General features: G+C 40.4%; 1 protein-coding gene across 1 annotated transcript in view; it reads right to left on the minus strand.

Annotated features, from left to right (window-relative positions):
* Positions 1 to 25,992, minus strand: part of GRIK2 (glutamate ionotropic receptor kainate type subunit 2) — a gene marked incomplete at its 5' end in the record, with an annotated part of 415,974 nt that overhangs the window by 154,597 nt on the left and 235,385 nt on the right. Inside the window, one exon of the mRNA XM_080616090.1 lies at positions 11,889 to 12,095. Coding sequence (XP_080472216.1) covers positions 11,889 to 12,095 — 207 coding nt within the window. The remainder of the gene's footprint in view (positions 1 to 11,888; positions 12,096 to 25,992) is intronic.

Here is a 25,992-nt window from a genome sequence, read left to right on the forward strand (position 1 = left end):
ATTTCTTTTCACACCTATTGCATGAGCTGCCCTTGTTTCATAAAATTATCAGGCTGTTTACCCTCTCAAATTACATGCTCTTCATGGATAAGGTTTTTTTTTAATGAGTCAAAATTAACAAGATGGCCATAATGCTAATTATCCCAGCAAACAATTTGACACGCACAGAAGACAGTCATCAAAATTGTATCTATTAATACATTAATGAATACAAATCAGATATCACTTCTCTGAATAAAGAAAATGTGACCAGGATTATCAAGGCTTTAGAACAATATAATTTAAAGGAAAAAAAAACAAACAAAAAAACAAACCCACCTATAGTTAGTGCACACAACATAGCTTTCTTTTAAAGGAAGACAGAATAGGAAACATTTTCTTTTTTTCTTAATATTCATAATCAATTGTAACTTTTAATATAAAATTTATGTGCAAAAAATGTAAGATCTCTTCCTTAAATAGTTTCACCTGAATATTGTGCTTGGTTTTGGTAGCTAATATATGAAAAGAAAAAAACATCATGCAAAAAACAAGAAATGTAAAATGTTTCAGCAACTTATACATTTATAATAAAAAAAACTTTACCACCTCAAGAACAGAGAAAGATTTTTGCAAAACCAAACTTTAAGATCTAAACTTTAAAGTGGTATTGAATCAAACACTATAATTAAATGCACTCAGTTCCCTTTCTATGCATGCAGATACAGGTATCTCTGTGAAAAACAGAAAGCAAATAAAGCAGTACTGAGTTTCCATGGGTTTGGGGGTTTTAGTGTAGTATTTTTTTCAGACACAAAGAGTGTTAACAATATACTCGACAATTATTTTGCAGCGCTTGACATGTTATAATATATTTCAATACACTGTGAGTGCTATCTCTTCTAAGGAGCTTAACAATAATACAAGTATGGAGAACGAAGACAGAACGGCATCAAAATTAAATTACCTTTTTTTTTCCTCTAACAAAAATCTTCTGTTTGTGAAAAAAAAAAAATGCATATCATTCCCTGGTATCTCACCACTGATATAATAGCAGGGGAAGAATTATTTCTAAAATGGCTGATTAAAAGTGTTTTCATTTTCTTTAACTCAAAATATTTCATAACAACAATTCACTACCTTAGTCTTCAAAAGGAAAACTGCTAAGACCCTACACTGACTGAAAATCAACATGTGATCCTAAACTCAATATCTGATCCTAAGGTTCTAATTTTATCAACATCAATTTTAAATAAAAAGTTTAATAGATTTTGTATCCTTTTTTCTATAGACCACAAAACTCAGAACAACAAATTTCAAAGAGAAATACACTTATCATTAACTGTTTGAAAAGCAAGAATTTCTAAAGAAAAAATACTTTTGATAACATCAGGTACAGTCAGTACATTTTCTTAACTAGGAAACAAACCCAATCTATCTCAGTATTCATTTCTGAGTCAAATTCTCTGCTGAAATTTGGATGATTGTTACCAGCAGGTTCTGCAGAGAATAAAAAGATTGTATCAAGGAGTTTTAATGATACTCTCACAATTCCAACAGAAATAGTGAAATGGAAATGAAGCACTTAAAACATCGAAACATAGAATCATCTAGAATCATAGAATCATAGAATAGTTAGGGTTGGAAAGGACCTTAAGATCATCTAGTTCCAACCCCCGTGCCATGGGCAGGGACACCTCACACTAAACCATGCCACCCAAGGCTTCGTTCAACTTGGCCTTGAACACCGCCAGGGATGGAACATTCACAACCTCCCTGGGCAACCCATTCCAGTGTCTCACCACCCTCACAGTAAAGAACTTCCTCCTTATATCCAATCTAAACTTCCCCTGTTTAAGTTTGAACCTGTTTCCCCCTTGTCCTATCACTACAGTTCCTAAGGAAGAGTCCCTCCCAGCATCCTTGTAGGCCCTCTTCAGATACTGGAAGGCTGCTATGAGGTCTCCACACAGCCTTCTCTTCTCCAGGCTGAACAACCCCAACTTTCTCAGCCTGTCTTCATACGGGAGGTGCTCCAGTCCCCTGATCATCGTTGTGGCCCTCCTCTTTACTTGTTCCAACAAATTCCATGTCCTTTTTATGTTGAGAACAACAGAACTGCACACAATGCTCCAAGTAAGGTCTCATGAGAGCAGAGTAGAGGGGCAGGATCACTTCCTTTGACCTGGTGGTCATGCTCCTTTTAATGCAGCCCAGGATACAGTTGGCTTTCTGGGCTGCGAGTGCACACTGTCGTCTCATGTTAATTTGCTCATCGACCAACACCCCCAAGTCCTTCTTCTCAGGGCTGCTCTGAATCTCTTCTCTGCCCAACCTGTAGCTGTGCCTGGGATTGCACCAACCCAGGTGTAGGATCTTGCACTTGGCATGGTTAAACTTCATAAGGTTGCCCACCTCACAAGTGTCTCCAAGGTCCCTCTGGATGGCATTCCTTCCCTCCAGTGTATCAACTGAACCACACAGCTTAGTGTCATCGGCAATCTTGCTGAGGGCACACTCAATCCCACTGTCCATGTCACCAACAAAGATGTTGAACAAGACCGGTCCCAACAACAGTCCCTGAGGGACACCATTCGTTACCAGTCTCCAGCCAGACATCGAGCCATTGACCACAACTCTTTGCATGCGGCCATCCAGCCAGTTCTTTATCCACCAAGTGGGCCACCTATGAAATTGATGTCTCTCCAATTAAAGACAAGGATATCATGTGGGACAGTGTCGAACGCTTTGCACGAGTCCAGGTAGATGGCGTCAACTGCTCTAGCCCTGTCCATCAGTTCTGTAGCCCCATCATAGAAGGCCAGCAAATTGGTCAGGCAGGATTTCCCCTTAGTGAAGCCATGCTGGCTGTCACCAACCACCTCCTTGTTTTTCATGTGCCTTAGCATATCTTCCAGAAGAATCTGCTCCAAGATTTTGCCAGGCACAGAGGTGAGACTGACTGCTCTGTAATGCCCTGGGTCATCTATTTTCCCCTTCTTGAAAATGGGGGTTATATGACCCTTTCTCCAGTCATTGGGAACTTCACCTGACTGCCACGATTTTCAAATATGATGGACAGTGGCTTAGCAACTTCATTCGCCAGCGCCTTCAGGAACTGCGGATGGATTTCATCAGGTCCCATGGACTTGTGTACGTTCAGGTTCTTAAGATGGTCTCGAAGCAGATCGTCTCCTACAGTGGGCTTAGGGTCTTCATTCTCACAGTCCCTGTGTCTGCCTTCCAAGACTTGGATGGTGTGGTCAGAGCATTTGCCAGTGAAGACTGAGGCAAAAAAGTCATTAGGAACCTCAGCCTTCTCCAAATCCAGGGTAGCCAGTTCTCCCGATAGCTTCTGTAGAGGGTCCATGTTGTCCCTAGTCTGTCTTTTATTTGCAATGTACCTATAGAATCCCTTCCTGTTATCTTTCACATCCCTAGCCAAGTTTAATTCTAAGTGGGCCTTAGCTTTCCTAACCTGGTCCCTAGCTTCCCGGACAACATCCCTGTATTCTTCCCAGGCCATCTGTCCTTGTTTCCACCTTTTATAAACCTCTTTTTTCCTACGAGATTCCTCCTGGTCCTCCTGCTGCATTTCCTTCTAGTTGGGATGCAACACTCTTGAGCTTGTAGCAGATGATCCTTGAATACCAATCAACAGTCTTGGCTGCCCCTGCCCTCTAGGGCTATATCCCATGGAATCTTACTAAGCAGGTTCCTGAAGAAGCCCAAGTCTGCTCTCTTGAAGTCAAGAGCAGTGAGCTTGCTGCACTCTCTTCTGTCCTGAGAATCTCTCGACCATCTCATGGTCACTGCAACCAAGGCTGCCCTGGAGCATCACATTTCCAACCAGCCCCTCTCTGTTGGTGAGCACGAGGTCAGGCACGGCATCTCTCCTTGTCAGCCCCTCTATTACTTGCAAGAGGACGTTATCTTCCACACAATCAAGGAACCTCCTGGATTGCTTGTGCCGGGCCGTACCATCCCTCCAATAGATATCAGGATAGTTGAAGTTCCCCATGAGGACAAGGGCCTGCGAGCATGAGGCTGTTCCTATCTGTCTATAGAGTGCTTCATTCACAGAGTCCTCTTGATCAGGTGGTCTGTAACAGATCCCCATAGTAGTGTCCCTCATAGCTGTTCTCCCTCTAACCCTTACCCACAAACTCTCTGTTGACTGCTCACCTGTCCCCAGAGTTCCATACTCTCCAGCCTATCCCTACCATAAATAACAACTCCCCCTCCCCACCTGCCAGGCCTGTCTTTTCTAAAGAGCCTGTAACCTGCCATTCCAACACTCCAGTCATAGAACCACAGAATCACAGAATATTTAGAGTTGGAAAGGACTTTAAGATCATCTAGTTCCAACACCCTGCCATGGGCAAGGACACCTCACACTAAACCGTGTCATCCAGGGCTCTGTCCAACCTGGCCTTGAACAACACCATCCCACCATGTTTCTGTAATACCAATGATATCATATCCTTGTAGATGTGCACACATCTCTAATTCCTCTTGTTTGTTCCCCATACTGTGGGCGTTTGTATAGAGGCATCTAAGACAAGCTTTAAATGAAGCCAGCTCATTTTGCTGGAGCAGCTGAAATATCTCTGCACTGCTCCGAGCATTTATTATAGGTGCTGGCAGCTGACTGGGTGTGTTGCGATGGAATGATGCCCCCCTCCCCCAACACATCTAGTTTAAAGCTTTCTTGACCAGCCTGGCAAGCCTCCTACCAATACAGCTCTTTCCCTTCATTGTCAGACCGGCTCCATCAGCCACCAATAGACCTGGCCTCTCAAACTGAGTCCTGTGTTCCCAGTACCCAAACCCCTGACTATGGCACCACTGTTCTAACTATTTATTAATCTGCCAAATCTGCCTAGCCTTTTTAAGGTCCTCCCCTTTATCCTGCAGTATTGATTAAAAGACTGTCTGAGTTCCAGAGCCCCTAACCACCTCTCCCAGTGCTTTGTAGTCCTTCTTAATGTTCTCTGGGCTACTGCTATCTATATCACTACTGCTCACATGAACGACTAGAAGCGGGTAACAGTCAGTGGGACTTACAAGACCAGGCAGCCTCTCTGCAACATCCCTGATCTGAGCCCCTGCTAGGCAACATATCTCCCTTGAGACTGGGTCAGACCAAGAGATGGGTGCCTCTGTGCCTTTCAAAGTAGAGTCTCCTACTACTATGACCCGCCACTTTTTCCTGGCAGCACCAGTAGTGATCTTCTTCACCGGTGCGCCAGCTGGTTTTTCATGTGGTAAGGTGTGTGTTTCCTTGTTAGCCCCCTGCAGAACTGCGAAGTGATTCTGGGTGGGGACGTCACATTTAGGAGGCAGCCCCTAACTTTTAATTGTGCTCTTCCTCCTTTTTTTATTGGTTTTGGTTTTGTTACTAGTTCCCAGCTTCCTGGTTTAATGCCCTCCTTCTTTCCTGCATGAGCTACAATGGACGCTTGAGATCCCTGCACAGTTTGGGCCTGGAGCAAGCAGTCCTGCTTCTTCTCAGCTTCCCTGACATTTTTTAGCCTATTGACAGCTCAACCCCTGCTGCAGGAGGACCTCCACCAGGGCTCACCAAGTGCAGCCCTGTCCATTGTGCACCATCACCCCTCAAGACCAGAGAAGGCACTCTCTACACTCCAAGCTCTGCCCTGCAGCCTCCTCTCTCATCTGCTCTGTCTGGGTGCCTACGCTGGCTACTGCCAGGGCAGCCAGAGCAGAGCTCCCAGACCGAGCTCTAGTCTGTTGGAAATTTAGGTTGGAAAGATCATTGAGTCCAACTGTTAACCTAGTTGGTTAACTGCTAACTGCCATTACTAAACCATGTCCCTAAGTGCCACATCCAAACATCTCTTAAATACCTCCAGTGATGATGACTCCACCACTTCCTTGGGCAGCCTGTTCCAGTTCTTGACAAACATTTCAGTGAAGACATTTTTCCTAAGATCCAGTCTAAACCTTCCCTGGCACAACTTGAGGCCGTTTTCTCTTGTCCTATCACTTGTTGCTTGGGAGAAAAGCTTGACACTCACCTTGCTACATTATCCTTTCAAGGTTATTGTAAAAAAGAGGTAAGAACTCCTGTCAGCTTCCTTTTCTCCAAACCAAACAACCCCAGTTCCCTCAGTCATTGTGTAAGACTTGTGCTCTAGACCCTTCACCAGCTTTCTTGCCCTGTTCTGGACATGCTCCAGCAACTCGATTGCTTTCTCGCAGTAAGGGGCCCCAAAATGAAGACAGGATTTGAAATGCAGTTTTGCCAGTGCTGAGTACAAGGGGGTGATGCCTTCCCTAGTCCTGCTGGCCACACTATTTCTGATACAAGCAAGGATGCTATTGGCCTTCTTGGACACACTGCCAGTTCACATCCAGCCAGCTTTCAACCAACATCCCCTGTTCCTTTTCCCCCAGGCAGCTTTCCAGCCACTCTTCCCCAAGCCTGAACTGTGGCATAGGTTGTTGTGATCCAAGTGCAAGACCTGGTATTTAGCCTTGTTGAACCTCATAAAATTGGCCTTGGCCCACCAATACTGCCTGTCCAGATCCCTCTGTAGAGCCTTCCTACCCTCCAGCAGATCAACATTGCTGCCTAACTTGGTACCTGCAAACTTAAGGAGGTGGCACTCAATCAACTTGTCCAGATCACTGATAAAGATTAGACAGCACTAGCCCCAGTAGTGAGCCCTGGGGAACACCACTTGTGACTGGCCACTAAGTGGATTTAACTCTGTTCAGCATCATTTTTTGGGCTTGGCCATCCAGCCAGTTTTTTTACCTAGCAAATCATCTTGCCCATCCAAGCCATGAGCGGCCAATTTCTCCAGCAGAATGCTATGGAAACAGTGTCAAAAGCTTTACTAAACTCTAGGTAGACGTCATCCACAACCTTTCCTTCATCTACCTGCCATAGAAAGAGATCAAGTTAATCAAGCAGGACCTGCATTTCATAAACCTATGCTAACTTTTAAATCGTGTGCTGCATGATTGCCCTGAAGGCAATCTACTCAACCACCTTCCCCAGCACCAAGGTCAGACTGATAGGCCTGTAGGTCCCCAGATTGTTCTTCAGACCTTTCTACGATATAGGAGAATGTCCTAAACATAAGACCTAAATAGTCTGAAACCCTTCTTGCAATTCATACGTAAGATCTTAGAATACTAGTTCACTGTTTTTCTATCAGTACAAGTTTAACTTCTCATCAGCAGTGCACTCAAATGTCACATATAAAGGCATTCTCTTTAGAATCTTTTTTTGAATCTCCACTTGTCTCATATTTCAGGCGTTTTCTTTTTTTTTTTAATGCTTACTTATTTGATATATCTTTTTAAACTATTACATCTATATTTTTCAAAGAAATGAATGACAGTTCACAATCATAAATATTGTCCACAAAGGAAGAGAGATAAACCACTTGTCAAAGTCCTGAATTTTCCAAATACAGGCAAAACACATTTCTGAAGTCACTACTGATTTACTAGCTTTTGGTTTACTAGCTAGATTGTCCTGTGAAACATCTGTATTATTTGAACCTGATGATGACTAGCACAGAAGCCCTTAGCAAAAATCTAAGGAGTTTTCCAAAAACCAGCTAAGCCATTCTAGAAATACAGAAAGGAGGATGTGGTAGCATTCTACCTGATATAAAATATTACTGTTAATTAAGGTGTTACAATCCAGTGATCCTCTATGTAGAAATATTTTGACAATGGACTAACAATAATGTTCAATAAGTAGTAGAATGTGAGTGTCAGTTAATCTAGGAACATCACTTAAAAAAATAATCAGTAAGAATTAGGTATTATTTGACATCAGACCAGTGTTTTCACTAATACAATGAAAGCAGCCATAAAGAAGGTATGTTGCTCTAAAAAGCACCGATAGTCCACAGGTATAATTATCCAGCACATACAATGTTATGCAAAAGACAATGCATGATCTCTCTTCTAAAGAGTCTCTAACTCCTGCTCCTGTCAAATTTTCTGAAATTTTGATTAATGAAAGAGGCATGGCTATACTGTCCTGCATTTTATTCAGACCTTTTGCTTGAAAATTACATGAAGGAAAATTGTATCTAGCCTTGAAAAGAAGAGGAAAGAGAAGCTCCTTAACCTTTCCTTATGAGGCTGTATAGGGCAAGACTTGCTGTAAGTACAAAGGAAAACAAGAGAGTCTAAACAACATGACACAACTAAATTTGGAAAGGGAAGGAAGAGAAAAGAAAGAGAAGGAAGAAACTGAAATTCCTTTACTTGTATAGATTTTTGTTTGTTTTAGAAAGGAAGCAACCTTCCTTATCAGAAGCCTTATTGCTTATTGGAAGCTTTTTTTACTTCTACACAGTAATACAAAGAGTTTGGCTCTAGTCTCTCAGGACCATAAAGACCATAAACTGGGGAAGGGGAAAGAAAAGTAACAAGTTATTGGAAGAAGATGTCTCCAGAAACATTATAAACTGATTAGATAATCATCTGAAACTATTCAGTTGAGAGAATAAAAGGCCACTACTATTTCTATAAATGTAAACATTTTATATATAAGCATTTATTAGTAAAATATTGATTTTCAAAAATTCAAAAGATACTGAAGTAAAACACTGTTATGTCTAAAGTTAATTCAAATTACGTAGTGATTTCCAATTGTTCACCTACATAATTCTTAAATTCCTCCAAGCTGAAAATCGTACTCTTGAGACACAAAGAAAAGTTTAATCCTCACATATAAAAAAAGAGCAGTCATGATCTAAAAATCTAAACTTTTCTATAATTATTTATGAATCATAAAATATCTGCAAGCCTTAAAGTCTATTTTGATTACATAAACTTTTTGCTGAAAAAGATTCAAACAAAAAGATTCATCCAAACAAAAAGCAAGGTGAAAAAAAATCTTTTTTTTAATGATATATAATAATAACAAATTATTTCCCAGTGGATTTTTCATTTTCATTTATAAGCCAGTATATTTTGCTGATTTTAGAACTCAATGATAAGAATGTTTTGAAGTAATTTTGGAGCTGTAGAATGTTGAACAGAAAAAAGAAAAATTATACATTTTTATTTTATCAGTATCTGCTAGCTATAGGACAACATAATTTACACACTCACACTATATACCTTATACAACATAATACAGCGCCATACCAACTTTTATCACCACAGAACAACCTGAAATATACAAAATTTATCATTAAGTTCAAAACCAATTCAATAAATCTACCCTTGAATAAATTTCTTGAATGAAAGACAACAATTCAGTATGAAGAATACTTTTGAAGAATGCATCTCTAAAGGATGGAAATACCTGAATTTTAGCTCCCCTCAAAATATCTAACACCCTTATCTTAAGTTAACCAGAGATGAAGGTAAAATATTGAATGAAAAATTGTAGCAAAGAAAACAGGCTGTTTAACTGGAGAAATTCAATTGAATTTCCATAGGGAAATCTCATCTGTAGTTGTTACGAATAGTTCTTTTCTATTTGCAGCTAGAGAGACTACTGTCTTTTCCAACAAGAATTCATTATCGTTCAGTTGTCAAAGTGAAGGAATCATTGAAATAATTTTTAAGTATCTATCAGTTAATCAGAAGGAAACTAGTCATTGTTTGGAGACCAATATCAGAATGATGGCATATGTGAACACTGAGTAAAAAAAGTGGAAGAAAGAAGAAATGCAACTATGGGAAAAGAGATTGCAAACACACAGAGCCTGAAGTAGACTTCAGTCTTTGTTCACAGTATAGAATTTCAAGCCTGAGACTGACATGATATGCTGAGCTCTATTCAGACAACATTAACTTAATTTCACTTACACTTTTGAGTCCAAGTAATTATTTAAAGTTACTAGCAGAGATTTAAGCAGTTTATTTAAAAATTTAAGTTCTATTTGGTACTTTGTCCTCATATAAATTATGCATCTTCTTTTCTACGCTCATAGTATACCAAAATTATCCAATAGTAATTGAGTCTGTTATACCACTTTATATAAAACAAAACCTTTTTAACACTTTAAAAAATAATGGAAAACAAAGACTTAAAAGCTAAGCTAACTGGCCCATGTGAAGTACTAACCATATAAAAACATCAAATATGATAACTGTGTATCTGGAATTTTCTTAATTATTGTCATCGGAAGTGTGACTTACTAATAAAATGTACCAATAACATGCATGCAAATAAAGGGCACAGATGAATAAATAAATTGCATGAATTCAGGTAGATTACAAAATAAGACTAGATAAAACCAGAGAAAATTTTAAAGGAAAAGGTTCAAAATTGAGAAATTGAGAGAGATTAGTAAAAGTTATGATCCCATTTAAGAAGTTAGATTACATCTTCCATTATGCACTAGCACAATATATAACCTTTTTTCACTCCTAAGTAAACATCATTTCAAAAGGCAAAATAAATTTTAATCTAAGTTTAGTTATACACTATCTATGGGAAAAAGGAACATACGTCTGCACTATCAAGAGGAAAGGATTGGAAAAGTTCCAGTTCCACATACTTAACTGCTGCAACTTCTTCAAATGCATTTTATTTCAAGGTTATCTTAAGTGAAAAGTTTAGGAGGCCATACGAGTGCTTGTTCAAGAAAGCTTTAGGGCTGAATAATAAAAGCATACCAAAACGTGATTTTTCTTTGCTTCTGAAGAATTATATAAGAAATACTTCCACAATATCCACTCCAATTGTTGAAAATTAGTTCCAATTATTAAAAATTATTTCCAGATGATGATGCTATTTAACAACCATCACTAGATAGAGATGGACAGAGAGTCTAGCTAAATATCTGTTTAATTTCTAAGTATGTGTATGAGGTATAATACAAACACACATTTAAAGATAATATAAATATAATACTCCCACGCAGTTATCTTAAAAGTGTGAAGCTAAGCATAATCAATATCTGTTGCAACAGCAATACCAGATTATTATTTACTAGAAAAGCAAGAAGATAATAACCCTCTTAGTAAATATGAATATTTTGATTAGCACGTTCTGCCCATCTGCTGAAATCTTACAGCAAATTGAAACAAGATTAATAGATATTTTTATTTCAGCTATTCTTGCAGTTTCTGCCACTATTAGGTTTCACTTGAATTAGCTATAAAATTGTCTCCTCTTCTTCCTTTTTGACAGTGATGTGCAGAATATGTTTTATCTCTGTTTGACCAAATGTCTCTATTTGAAGCAATCTGGCCAAATGCAAAAACGGACAATGACATAATTTTAAAATTTACTAAAGTGCTTCCAAGAAACTGAATTTAACTGGCATGATCAACTGGGAACGTGTGCTTTGAAGGACAGGAAGGAATGCCTGCCTTACTCATTTACAAATAATTGTTATGGTATCTGTTTTGACACACATTGCATTAATTTGCTGCTTTAGTATATGTTGAGATCTGTTTGCACTTTATTGTTATTATTTCAAGAAAGATATTCCTGTTCTTGCTGTATATCAAATAATTCATATTAACACTCCCTAGAGAAATTTCTCTATGGGAAAACCTCCGATCCACTATCAGAAGATGAAGCCTGCTTCCACTGATTAAAAAATATGTAGATTTTTGTCACAAAAAATCATATGTTTGTTTTCAGAAATAAATTCTGAATACTATCTATTCCATATTTTGACTTAGGCATATGCCATGGAAGAGCTAAACAAGTTTGGTAGAAACAAACACTGCCTATAGGCAAAACAGAGATGCAGAACAGTCTTTGTTTAACAAGCAAATTCTACACTAAAGAAATCATTGATGTGAATCTACTTGCATTACTTCTTTAAACAGCTGCATATTCCAAAACAGTACTATTCAAATAGCATTATCATAAAATTTTCACAAATTGTATAGATAGAATTGGAATCCAAACTGATAATAGAAGGCTTCAAAAGTTAACTTACATGATCAATTAGTTCACGAACCATCCCGTTCCACTGTCCACTGGCATCTTCCTGGGCTCCGTATTTTCCATCCTCCACCAGTCTAATCTCATAGGAAAATCCAAGGATAGTAGACAGCTCCCTGAGGAGGTCAATGCAATAACCTTCAAATCGATCATTTCCGTACAAGGGTTTGTCAGACTTTTTGAACATAACATATGGCTCTTCCTGTAAAAATTAAAAAGACAGAGTGGATAAAGAGTTTCCCCATACCTTTCGTTTCTTTTTAATATAAAGTAGTACACTGACATTATAGCACTCCCTGTACAAAGAACTAGAATTAAAAGTAGAATCCTTTTAGCTTTTCGTTAGGTCTGTCTAAAGTCTTTATTTACCTTCAAACTGAAGTTAGTCAAAAGACCACCTTTCTTATTCTTATTAAAAAAAAAAAAAAAAAAAAAGACACTGAAACACTATAGACGTATCTTCAAGGAATACATATAAAACTAAATTTAAGTGTCCTTCTTAACAAATTACATTATACATTAAAATCAAATGCATTGTTTGTATGGACTTTTTAAGCCTCTTGAAATGCAGAAACAGTGTTCTGTGGCAACAGAAACAAATTAATTCAGACCCTAAACATCAAATGTTTAAAGTATTATGTTTTAAACTTTTTTACACAAGTATTTTAACTGTTTTCTCAATGTTTTGTCAGGTAAAGTGTAGAAAAATTATAGGAGGCAAATTTCAGTGAAAACTCCTACTATTCTGTTGCCTCAAGTTATAGTCTGCCATTTCCAAGACTGCAGCAAAACCAGGAAAAAGTTAACTCAAAAAGCAAATTCCACGACCTACAGCCCATGAAAATTTATTTTCTTTAAACATTTTCTTATATTTAGTTTAAATTACAATATGACTTTTTTGCATATGGCAGTCTGCAAACAAAATAATTGTCAATGTATTCATAATTACGGGAAAAAACCTTAACATTTAGCAAAAGACAGGATTTTTACATCTGTTTCTCAGTATAGGATAGCCTTCCTCAAATGAATGAAAAAAAGCCAAAAAACAAATGGCATCGTTTTCCACTACAATATGGCACCAATATTCAAGTTTCATTTGATAGGTGAAATACACAGCTCAGTCTTTGGTCATGTGTTAGACATGGTTTTTTCATTTTTTAGAATAAGAAAAAAATAAGCACCAAGTAAGGTAAGACAAATGATAGTAGATGCAATTACTGCACCAAATATAAGTAGCAATGAATAATCAGATAAACTCTCCAGGGTAACTTAACAAAATTCATAGAGCCCTAAACCTCCACATCAGCACTCATTGGGGTTAAAGCACTTCATTCTCCAGGCATCTAACAACTTTAATAAGGATTTATCAGCATTCCTGATGTAAATATATGTCTTGAGGTGTCCCATGATTTAAGCATTATATTGGCATAAAACTGGAACTTTAGCATGTAAAATTTTACTCAAAATGCAAAGGAGAGCACACGAAGATCTCCTGTTTTTTTAAAAAAGTGTAAAAAGACAATTTAAAAAGACAATTGTTATGAAATATCTCACATATAGCAACTGCAAGAAAAAAGTTTTTCAGGTGAAATCAGGATTCCTTAATGAAAACACACTACTAGCCAACCACAAGCTGTGCCAAGACAAAACACAGAAAGTGCAGAAAAAAAACAAACCTCAAGCACAAATTCTTCAATCAACAGAAACTTAAAAGAAAGTAAGGAGGAAGTAAAACGTAGCTCAAAATGTGAAGGGCACATTGTCATGGTTTAAGCCCCGGCTGTAAATTAGAACCACGCAGTCTACTTCCCCCCCCCCACTCCCCAGAGGGATGGGGAGGAGAATCGAAAGAATATAACTCCCATGGGTTGAGATAAAAACAGTCCAGTAACTAAGGTATATCACAAATCACTACTGCTGCCACCAATAATAATAATGATAAGAGAAATAACATGGTAAGAAAATATGATACCGCTCGCCGGAAAAGAGCCCGACCGAAAAGAGGATGTGCCCTTCCGGGTAGCTCCCAGTTACATCCCCGGGCATGACGTGCTGTGGTATGGAATACCTCTTTGGCTAGTTTGGGTCAGGTGTCCTGTCCCTGCTTCCTCCCGGCCCCTCCTCCTCCCTGGCAGAGCATGAGACTCACAAAGTCCTTGGTCAGTCTAAACATCAGTGTTATCAGCTTTGTTTCCAGGCCAAAAGTCAAAAACACAGTGCTGCAACAGCTACTAAGAAGGAGAAAAACTGACTGCCACTGCTGAACCCAGGACAGTATCCACCCCTTGTTCCATACCACTCACGTCATGCTCAGATCCCACATTTTCCATATACCCTCACTCTCATTTCAGTGCACTGTTATCTTAGTGCACGGACCAATTCCTATAAAGCTACTGAGTCCATTCGGTTCATGATGTTGGGCTCCATCTCTTGTAACAGTCTTTCAGGGCAGGAGAAGCTGTGTGCAGTGTTGGATCGTTGTCTGCTGATGCTGATCATTCCTTTACTGTAGAACTCGTCCGGTTCTATCAAAGTTCATTCTCTGTTGGGATGATGGTCGGAGGGAAGTCAGGGCCAGTCGCTGGTGCCCTGCAGACTTCTAGTTGATGGCTATAGCAGGCAACAGCGTACAATTGAGTTCATTGTCTGTTTTCCCCTAAAATCAAATCCCCTTGAGGTACGCATCAGACTTCCCCATCTTCCCGCATTACCCACCAAGTATATCCAGGTCCCTGAGCAAAAGCAATCCCACGAGTGGGTTTGCCTTTACCTGAAACAGGAATAACCCAGACTGTCTTCCCCAGCAAATTCTTCATGTGCACCACAGGAACTTTGTCCCCCTCTACAATATGTAAAAGTTCTGACTGGGCTGGGCCAGCCCTGTTGGCAGATCCTCTGGTGTTGACCAACCAGGTGGCCTTTGGTAAGTGTGTATCCCAATGCTTGAAAGATCCCCCACCCATTGCTCTCAGTGTAGTTTTTAACAGCCCATTGTACCGTTCGATTTTCCCAGAGGCTGGTGCATGGTAGGGGATGTGATATACCCACTCAATGCCATGCTCTTTGGCCCAAGTGTCTATAAGGTTATTCCGGAAATGAGTCCCATTATCTGATTCAATTCTTTCTGGGGTGCCATGTCGCCACAAAATCTGGTTCTCAAGGCCCAGGATAGTGTTCCGGGCAGTGGCATGGGGCACAGCGTATGTTTCCAGCCATCCGGTGATTGCTTCCACCATGGTAAGCACATGGCGCTTGCCTTGGCGGGTTGGTAGGAGTGTGATATAATCAATCTGCCAGGCCTCCCCATATTTATACTTCAGCCATCGTCCTCCATACCAAAGAGGCTTTAACCATTTGGCTTGTTTAATTGCAGCACATGTTTCACACTCATGAATAACCTGGGCAATAGTGTCCATTGTTAAGTCCACCCCTCGATCACGGGCCCATCTATATGTTGCCTCTCTGCCCTGATGGCCTTAAGTGTCATGGGCCCACCGAGCCAAAAATAATTCACCTTTATGTTGCCAATATAAGTCCATCTGAGCCACTTCAATCTTAGCAGCTTTATCCACTTGTTGGTTGTTCTGGTGTTCCTCAGTGGCCCCACTCTTGGGTACATGGGCGTCTACATGGCGTACCTTCACCACCAGGTTCTGCACCCGGGCAGCGATATCTTGCCACAGTGCAGCAGCCCAGATGGGTTTACCTCTGCGTTGCCAGTTGCTCTGCTTCCATTGCTGCAACCACCCCCACAGGGCATTTGCCACCATCCATGAGTCAGTATAGAGATAAAGTACTGGCCACTTTTCTCGTTCAGCAACATCCAGGGCCAGCTGGATGGCTTTCACCTCGGCAAACTGACTTGATTCACCTTCTCCTTCAGCAGTTTCTGCAACTTGTCGTTGAGGACTCCATACGGCTGCCTTCCATCTCCGATGCTTTCCCACAATACGGCAGGACCCATCAGTAAACAAGGCATACTGCCTTTCACTTTCTGACAGTTTATTATATGGTGGGGCCTCTTCAGCACGCATCACCTCCTCCTCTGGTGGCATTCCAAAATCTTTGCCCTCTGGCCAGTCCAGGATGACTTCTAGAATGCCTGGACGACTGGGATTTCCTATTCGAGCTCGTTGTGTAATTAGTGCAGCCCATTTACTCCATGTCGCATCGGTTTCATGATGTGTAGAGGAGACCCTGCCTTGAACATCCAGCCCAGAACGGGCAACCGGGGTGCCAGGAGGAGCTGTGCTTCAGTGCCAATCACCTCCGAAGCAGCTCGAACCCCTTCATAGGCTGCCAGTATCTCTTTCTCAGTTGGGGTATAGCTGGCCTCAGATCCTTTGTATCCCCGACTCCAAAAGCCGAGGGGTCGACCTCGAGTCTCCCCTGGAGCTTTCTGCCAGAGGCTCCAGGTAGGACCATTCTCCCCAGCTGCGGTGTATGGTACATTTTTTACATCTGGCCCAGTCCGGACTGGTCCAAGGGCTACTGCATGAACTATCTCACGTTTAATTTGCTCAAAGGCTTGTTGTTGCTCAGGGCCCCATTTAAAATCGTTCTTCTTCTGGGTCACATGATAGAGAGGGCTTACAATCGAACTTTAATTTGGGATGTGCATTCTCCAGAACCCCACAGCACCCAAGAAAGCTTGTGTTTCTTTCTTATTAGTTGGTGGAGACATTGCTGTTATTTTGTTGATCACATCTGTAGGGATCTGGCGACGTCCATCTTGCCATTTTATTCCCAAAAACTGAACCTCCTGTGCAGGTCCCTTGACCTTACTCCGTTTTATGGCAAAACCAGCTTTCAGCAGGATTTGGATTATTTCCCTCCCTTTCTCAAAGACTTCTTCCGCTGTATCACCCCACACAATAATGTCATCAATGTACTGCAGGTGTTCTGGAGCTTGCCCCTGTTCCAGTGCATTCTGGATCAGTCCATGGCAAATGGTAGGGCTGTGTTTCAACTCCTGGGGCAGTCGGTTCCAAGTGTACTGGACGCCCCTCCAAGTAAAAGCAAACTGTGGCCTGCACTCTGCTGCCAAAGGAATTGAGAAGAATGCATTGGCAATATCAATCGTGGCATACCACTTGGCTGCCTTTGACTCCAGTTCATACTGAAGGTCTAGCATGTCCGGTACAGCAGCACTCAATGGTGGTGTGACTTCATTCAGGCCACGATAGTCTACTGGTAGTCTCCACTCTCTGTTAGACTTTCGCACTGGCCATATGGGGCTATTAAAGGGTGAGTGGGTCCTGCTGATCACTCCCTGACTCTCCAGACTACGGATCAGTTTATGGATGGGAATCAGGGAGTCTCAGTTGGTGCGATACTGCCGCCGGTGCACTGTTGTGGTCGCGATTGGCACTTGTTGTTCTTCGACCTTCAGCAACCCTACAACAGAAGGATCCTCTGAGAGACCAGGCAAGGTGGACAGCTGCTCATTTTCCTCAGTCTCCAAAGCAGCAATACCAAAAGCCCATCGGTACCCTTTTGGGTCTTTGAAGTACCCTCTCCTGAGGTAATCTATGCCGAGGATGCATGGAGCCTCTGGACCAGTCACAATGGGGTGCTTTTGCCATTTCCTTCCAGTCAGGCTGGTCTCAGCCTCCAGTACAGTCAACTCTTGGGATCCTCCTGTCACTCCAGAGATATAGATGGGTTCCACCCCTTGAAAGCTTGACGGCATCAGAGTACACTGTGCACCGGTATCTATGAGAGCTTTATACTTCTGTGGGACTGATGTGCCAGGCCATCTGATCCACACAGTCCAGTAAATCCGATTATCCCCTACCTCCACCTGGCTGGAGGCAGGGCCCCTCTAACAGTCATCACAACGTTGGACACCTAAGTCGTGTTGAAAGGGATTATTCTTCGTTATCACAGGAGCTGGAGTAAAATCAGCTCTTCCACTCCATCTGGGAACCTGCTCACCAGAGACTGAAGCCCCAGCTCTCATGGGATGATTAGTCTTGACCCTTGTTCCTATTTTCAATTCATGCACCCGTTCCTCCAAAGCTGAAGTAGGTTTTCCATCCCACTTCGTCATGTCTTCTCCATGATCCCGTAGGTAAAACCATAGGGTGGCCCATGGTGTTTGCCTTCTATATCTTCTGTCTCCAACAATAGGACGTCTTTTGTTAACAGCTGAGACGTGTGTTGGTACACGTGAGGAGCTGGATAAATCAGATAGATCGTCCCTCAATTGTTTGACATCCTGGGGCAGTTTTTCCACAGCTGAGATGATGGAAGGGGTGAGATTGTCTTCACACTCTCGGAGTTTATGAATCATTTCATCCACTGTTGGTGTTATTATGTCACCCCAGGTTACTGTTGCCAATGAATGGGCATATGATGACGGTGCATTCCGTGTAAGTTTTCGCCACATGGGTCGTGTACATTCGACTTCATCTGGGTCTATGGGTATATCTCCGTTATTCGGTTTGATGTGATAGATCATCTCTACGATGGCTGATTCCCTCAGAGACTGGATGCCTTTGTCTAAAGTAGTCCACTTGGCCGAACGACTCGTAAGATTGTCCTTGTATGGAAACCTTTCTTTCACAGCTGCCAAGAGCCGCCTCCAAAGACTGAGGGACTTTTTCTCTCTTGCAATTGCTTTGTCAATTCCCCCTTCTCTAGCAAGTGATCCCAGCTGCTTGGCTTCCGTACCTCCTAGTTCGTGGCCATCGGCCCCATTGTCCCAGCATCAGAGCAACCAGGTGATGATGTGCTCCCCTGGTTGACGGGTAAAATCTTTTCGCATATTCCGTAGCTCAGTTGAGGTCCGAGGTCGAGATGTCACCTCTTCTTCTTCTTCGTCATGTGATGATGACTCCTGATCAGATGGTGGCCCGGGTGGTGAATACATTGTTTCTTCATCTTGCTTCACCCTTCTTGCCTCTTTTTTGCTTTTTCTCTTGCGTAGAGGGGCAATCGATATTGGTACGAATTGGTCCTCTGGTTTAGCTGCAGTCATCACTGTGGTTTGAGTAGCAACAGTACTTGTCGCTGGGGGTGGTGTAGCTGCTGTGGTTGGAGCTGGGGTAGCTTTGCTGTCTGTTGCAGTCGAAGTTTGAGTAGTGGCTGTACTTGTCGCTGGGGGTGGTGTAGCTGCTGTGCTCGGAGCTGGAGTAGCTGCGCTGTCTGTTGCTTTGCCCTCAGATCCAGGGACATTTTTTCCCTTTTGAAGGTGCTGGATAGTGTTGAACAAGGCCCAGTAAGCATAGGCCAAGCCCCAGCACGTTGACATGATTTGTCCCTCTCTGGTATGACCAGGATGACAACACACCTCATTTAAGTGTTTTACTAATTCTTCTGGATTTTGCAGTTGTTCTGTGGTGAAATTCCAAAACACTGGAGGGGCCCACTGACCTAGATACTTGCCCATACTATCCCACACACCCTGCCACTCATGGCTATCCAACCTCGAGGAAAATCTCTTGGTCCCCCTATTTTGTCGTCTAACAGCAGACAAGACCCAAACCTGACTCTGCTTAACTCTTGAGATCAGACATAATGGTTGTGAACAAAACACATTCTGTATGCATGCCAACATGGTGATCCCCATCACAATCAGCAAACAGGTCTCAACAATATTAAAAGGCCACTCAAAAATTTCAAAACTCTCAAACGATGCTGTAAATGGTCTGGGAGGGGCACTGGGAGGGTAAGAGAATGTCTCCTTCAAAGGTTGACCACCCAGAAAGGAGAAAAAAGATGTATAGTTGCTAAGCATTTGTATTATATACCTCCCAAAGTATAAAGGTGGTGACCACACTGGGAACATAAGCCAGATCAGTTTCATGATCAATTTTTCTATTGTATTACAAGTCATTGCCATAAAATACAATGAGACAATAACCTTAGCCCAAGTCCCACACTTGAAAAACACTAACACAGCAAATACCGGCTCTAAGTAACCTACGGCATATTGAGACTGTGAGATCAAAACCAACAACTTTGAGAGCCAATAAATCAGCATTGTGACGAGTGACTATTAATCCAAAACACTGAATGCTTATCACAAATACGATTAGACACACTCCGGTCAGATCTGTCGTTATCTCAACCCTTCGTGCCCCACATTGGGCGCCAAAAAGAACTGTCGTGGTTTAAGCCCCGGCTGTAAATTAGAACCATGCAGTCTACTTCCCCCCCCCCCCCCACTCCCCAGAGGGATGGGGAGGAGAATCGAAAGAATATAACTCCCATGGGTTGAGATAAAAACAGTCCAGTAACTAAGGTATATCACAAATCACTACTGCTGCCACCAATAATAATAATGATAAGAGAAATAACAAGGGAAGAAAATATGATACCGCTTGCCGGAAAAGAGCCCGACCGAAAAGAGGACGTGCCCTTCCGGGTAGCTCCCAGTTACATCCCCGGGCATGACGTGCTGTGGTATGGAATACCTCTTTGGCTAGTTTGGGTCAGGTGTCCTGTCCCTGCTTCCTCCCGGCCCCTCCTCCTCCCTGGCAGAGCATGAGACTCACAAAGTCCTTGGTCAGTCTAAACATCAGTGTTATCAGCTTTGTTTCCAGGCCAAAAGTCAAAAACACAGTGCTGCAACAGCTACTAAGAAGGAGAAAAACTGACTGCTACTGCTGAACCCAGGACACACATGGAAAAGACAAGAAAAGAAAAAACAAACAAACAAACAAAACAAACAAACAAACAAAAAAACCCAAACATAAAACTTATGCAGGGACAAATGCACAAATGCCAAAGCAAAGAATACAGTACAATTAGCAATCATCTGCAATACCTCTTATTAATCCCAAAGTTTTCTCTAGTTCTCTTTTTCCTCTGGTAATATGCAACACACGTTCTAAATACTGAACATGGCATTCATGTATTTTACATAAGTCCATGCAAAGGATCTACTACATTCTTTATGTGTTCAAGTTTTAAATTTATAGCAGGTGCTAATGTAAAACTGGCTACTACGTGCAATCTTAGGAAATTGTCTATGCATTAAACATATGGATGACCATTGCTTCTTGGTGGATTATTTCTTCCACAAAAATATTTCAGTAGGACAATTACCATTGATAACGTAGACAGATTATTTAAACTGAATGATTGGAAGGTATTAAAATATTTATTTTAACTTTGTTCACAGTTTAATTTTATCCTTCAGCGCCTGAAAACACGACCCTTAAAAATCACTATAACACATCACAAAACAAATTGGTCAGACTTGCTTTCAAAACCTTTACGAAATGTTCTTTAAGATCTTCTCGGCATTTTCAGCTGAAATTAATAGTCTTCCAACTAGACATATTTCCCTGGGGTGAAAAATAAACAAACAACAAAACCTTCCCTTTAGCATTTTCATTATTGCTTAGAATGACATGAGTAGCATGCAGCAAAAGCCACAGAATAAGCACTGTGCATACACAGGTGCTCCAAGAAAAAGACTCCTAGAAAAATCCTCATGCAGAGTCATTTCCAGAAAACATGCTTATTCTGAATTAACTTAGGCTACAGAAAACTGATTCTACCACGTATTTTTATCAAGTATGCTTGTCCTGAAATGAGCACAACCAAAGGGAGAGTTATTGCAATTTAAAAACAACACTTTACTTCAACCAAATTAATTTTGCTTCTGGTTAAGCTTACTCTTGATGCATGAAATTTGCCAACTTTGTAGCATACCTTTGACCAGCTCAATAGTAAAGAATTACCCAAATGAAGTTTATATAAATAGAAACACTTAGAACATGAAAATAAAGAAAAAAAAATAAAGGGTACTGGGAACAATGAGATAGATGAAAGGTACATGGGTTAATAAAGTTTTACTATCATTAGCTTACATCTGAAATTCAGGGTTAGATAAACTGTCATTTTCTCATAAGTTTAAATCATAAAAGTTTATAAACCTTGTTCAAGAATGTGAGTCTGAATTACATAAAATCAAAAGGTTCACATATATAATTATACACCTAATTGTACAGTTTTATAATTCATAGTATTTAACGTAAATATTTTTAGAAAAAGCAAGAAATGAAAAATGTACATGCAGTACACTCCTTCCAATGTTTAGTGTATACCGACATCACCAAACTATCAAATTTAATCTGTTTTCAAGCACTGGTTTTGCTTCAACTGTTTATACTTCATATGAATAGCTTTGTCTCTGAAGGTAAATTTTTCACCCCACTATTCCTTTTAAAAATAGGAGGGTTTAGAGGAAGAAAAATCACAAAAAACAAAGAAAAAGCTTTGATTCTTCATTTGAGATATACTGCCACTCAGGATAACAGTATGACAAGCAAGTATATAGTAGGATGGAATCTTTCCTTTCCAGAAATGTTATTCTATGCTTTAGGAATTTTTAAATACAGATGAATGCCACCCTGTGATACTCTGCAGAATTCTGCAGGATCTGAGATTGTGAGGGATAGGATCATGATCTGAGATCATGAAGGAAAAGGATCATGAGGGGATAGGGTTTGATTCTCAGAGATCGTTCTAGTCCTGTGAAAGCAGGTAAATGAAAGACAGTCAATTCTAGTAACTCAAAAGGTGATATAATACAAAGTGATCTTGTTTCATAAAATGCAGGTTTATGGCTACTTAAAAAGGCATCTAATATATGTGGCCTTTATCTCAGCACAAGGAAAATCAATTATCTGCAAAGCAGCTACCTAGTCCAGTTGACAAGAAAGGAGTAAGTACTCATTCAGTACAAAACATTTATGAGAAGGAAATAAATCAGGTCTAGAGAGGATGCAAAGAAGAAAAAAGTTTTATTAAAAACTTGCTAATGATAATTTTCAGGATATTAAAAAAAAAAATCAGAAGAATCAGAATCATCATGGTAAACTTAGCAGAAAATATGTTTAGAGTGAAGTGTCCCTGCCCATCTCAGGGAGGTTGGAACTAGATGATCTTAAGGTCTTTTCTAACCCTAACTATTCTATGATTCTAAATTAAAACTACTGTAAATAAATATACAGTCACAAGGAAAAGTAGCAGGTAGTTAAAAATTATATCTGTAACTACAAGATAAATCCTTGAAAAGTATTTCTGGAGTAATGCAGAAAAATTACAAATTCATTCAAGATTGATATAACCCCCAAGTGACAGATGACTACTCTTTTCATGCAAGCTTTCTGTTTATGGGTACTGGTGATGAATAAAGACATTTTGTCGTTGATGTGTCCTGGCTGCATGATGAACTTTAAGCACCATGATTTTTATCAGTGACTTTATGTGCTAATATTCCATGAATGTAAGCAATTGGCTTTCTCATAATAACTCCCTAAATTGCATTATTTCTATAATACACAGCAAGCATACTATCTCCAAAGACTTTTTTCTTTAGGTATGTCAATATAACAGTTTTTCCACTACACATTTTCATGTGTTTCATTTGCAAAATTTATCTGTATTTGGTTTTGAATAAATAAGTTGAATCACAAACTTCAAGCTTCCCTACACAATAAAAAAATTTCCTTGTTTTTATATGTCAAATTAATATTACAGCTTTACAGACTTGTTTAATATTTAAAATGAACAACTAATACTTGAATGAAACACACTTATTCTATACATAGAACGGGCATAGAAAAAAATGACTGGCTGATTTTTTATTATCATTATTTTGTAGCCTTGATCTATATGTCTGCTTTTCAGACTTGGACGAGAAATACTTACCTGAATTATTCCTGTGAGCTGTATTAAATATCAACTACAAAGATATTCCTCGAAATAGCAACAATAAATTCTATGTTCCAATTTTAATTTTTATGGATTGTTATCTATATCATCAGTCTTAGTATTATTATCAGTACTGAAGAAAGCAAAACAAGACAGAAAATGGAATCCCTAATGAAAAGAGAAAAAACATCTTCAAAATTTGACACTGTTAGAACAGAGAATTTTAATCATTAGCTTCTGTTCACCAGGGATATTAGAGTTAAAAAGCTGCCATTTCTAATTAACATTTGTCAGATTTAAGGAATATACAACAGGCTTCCACTGTTGGCAGTCAAAATTCAAGTGGGAGAGGAGAAGCAATCCACTAGTTACAGTCAATCAAAATAATGTAAAATATTAGGCATCTCACTACTCATTTGAGCCAGCCAGGATATTCGATAGAAGAAACTACGGCCAGACACAAAAAACCCTGCAAAATCACCTACTTCCTTTATACTGTCTATAATATACATTAATTATGAAAATCCTTATTTGACATATAAAATATTTTCTGGATGAATCACTAGTATGACCTTTTGGGTCATGAAACATGAAACAGTCATAACTATGTTTTGATAAATCACAGCCTGAAGAACTCAAGCCATAGTTGTTCTTTCCTGCACTTTCACTCCTCATTTTATCAGGCTGCTAAAAAAATAAAAGTTTTATTTATTCCATCACAATTTACTCTTAACTTTAGCCAGACTTTAATACAGCTGCATCCCAAGAAAGTGTACTAAGTTTCCATTCCAGTAAAGCAAAACAGATACGAGTGGATGCCTATTTCAAGCAAAAACACTTGACTCAATAAACCACAGAATGTGAAAGCACTAAACTGTTGCAACAGCGCAGCCTGTTCTAACCTATTTTTCAGCTGAACTGAATCATACTGTCTTCATGATACATGAAGAATATCAAAGACATTATTAGATCTTACCAAAATGGAAAGCAAAACATTCTTTTCTTATGATGTGTCTTAAATTTTTAAAAGACTGTGGGGAGAAACTAACAAAAAAATGCAAGGCCTAGACATTTGGTAAATACAGCAGGCATTTTCCTAGACTGATGGTTGTTGGTGTTCATAAACCCAACAAAGGACTTATAATCTGATCCTTGCCATTACATAGAAGTATAGGTTTATTACTAACATTTAATAATAAAAGGTAATTGAAGCACTAGAGAATTATTTGAGAGAAGTTGCTTGGGTTGAGGCAGTAAATTTGGAACCCAAAGTACTTCTCAGTCCTTATCCAGAGATATAAATACCTTCTTCTTGCACCCAGCCAGGAGAAAAATATCTTTATTGACCTTTTTCTACCAAGTCAAACTTTAACTTGGGCTGATCCCTCTGCACTCATTCATATACTATGACTCCCTTCAAAACTCATCATTCTTTTTCTGGTAAGCATCAGTTACTTTTACATTTGAAATACAAACAAATACTGTGCCCAAGCATATAGCTGCATACTTTACAAATCTGAAGGCCCAAAAGGTTAGAATCATAGAATAGAACCATAGAATAGATAGGGTTGGAAAGGACATTAAGATATCCAGTTCCAATCCCCCTGCCATGGGCAGGGACACCTCACATTAAACCATGCCACCCAAGGCTCTGTTCAACCTAGCCTTGAACACCGCCAGGGATGGAGCATTCACAGCCTGCCTGGGCAACCCATTCCAGTGCCTCACCACCCTTACAGTAAAGAACTTCCTCCTTATATCCAATCTTCAATCCAATTTAAGTTTGAACCCATTACCCCTTTTCCTATCACTACAGTCCCTAAGGAAGAGTCCCTCCCCAGCATCCCTATAGCCCCGCTTCAGATACTGGAAGGCTGCTATGAGGTCTCCATGCAGCCTTCTCTTCTCCAGGCTGAACAGCCCCAACTTTCTCAGCCTATCTTCATACAGGAGGTGCTCCAGTCCCCTGATCATCCTCATGGCCCTCCTCTGGACTTGTTCCAACAAATTCCATGTCCTTTTTGTGTTGAGGACACCAGAACTGCACACAATACTCCAAGTGAGGTCTCACAAGAGCAGAGTAGGGGGGAAGAATCACCTCCTTCGACATGCTGTTCGTGCTCCTTTTGATGGAGCCCAGGATACGGTTGGCTTTCTGGGCTGCAAGAGCACGCTGTCGGTTCATGTTCTTTTTCTTATCGACCAACACCTCCAAGTCTTTCTCCGCAGGGCTGCTCTGAATCTCTTCTCTGCCCAACCTGTAGCTGTGCCTGGGATTGCTCCGACCCAGGTGTAGGATCTTGCACTTGGCATGGTTAAACTTCATAAGGTTGGCATCAGCCCACCTCACAAGCGTGTCGAGGTCCCTCTGGATGGCATTCCTTCCCTCCAGTGTATCAACTGAACCACACAGCTTAGTGTCATCG

The sequence above is a fragment of the Psittacula echo genome (assembly GCF_963264785.1).
Source record: "Psittacula echo genome assembly, chromosome: 4".
Lineage (NCBI taxonomy): Eukaryota > Metazoa > Chordata > Aves > Psittaciformes > Psittacidae > Psittacula > Psittacula echo.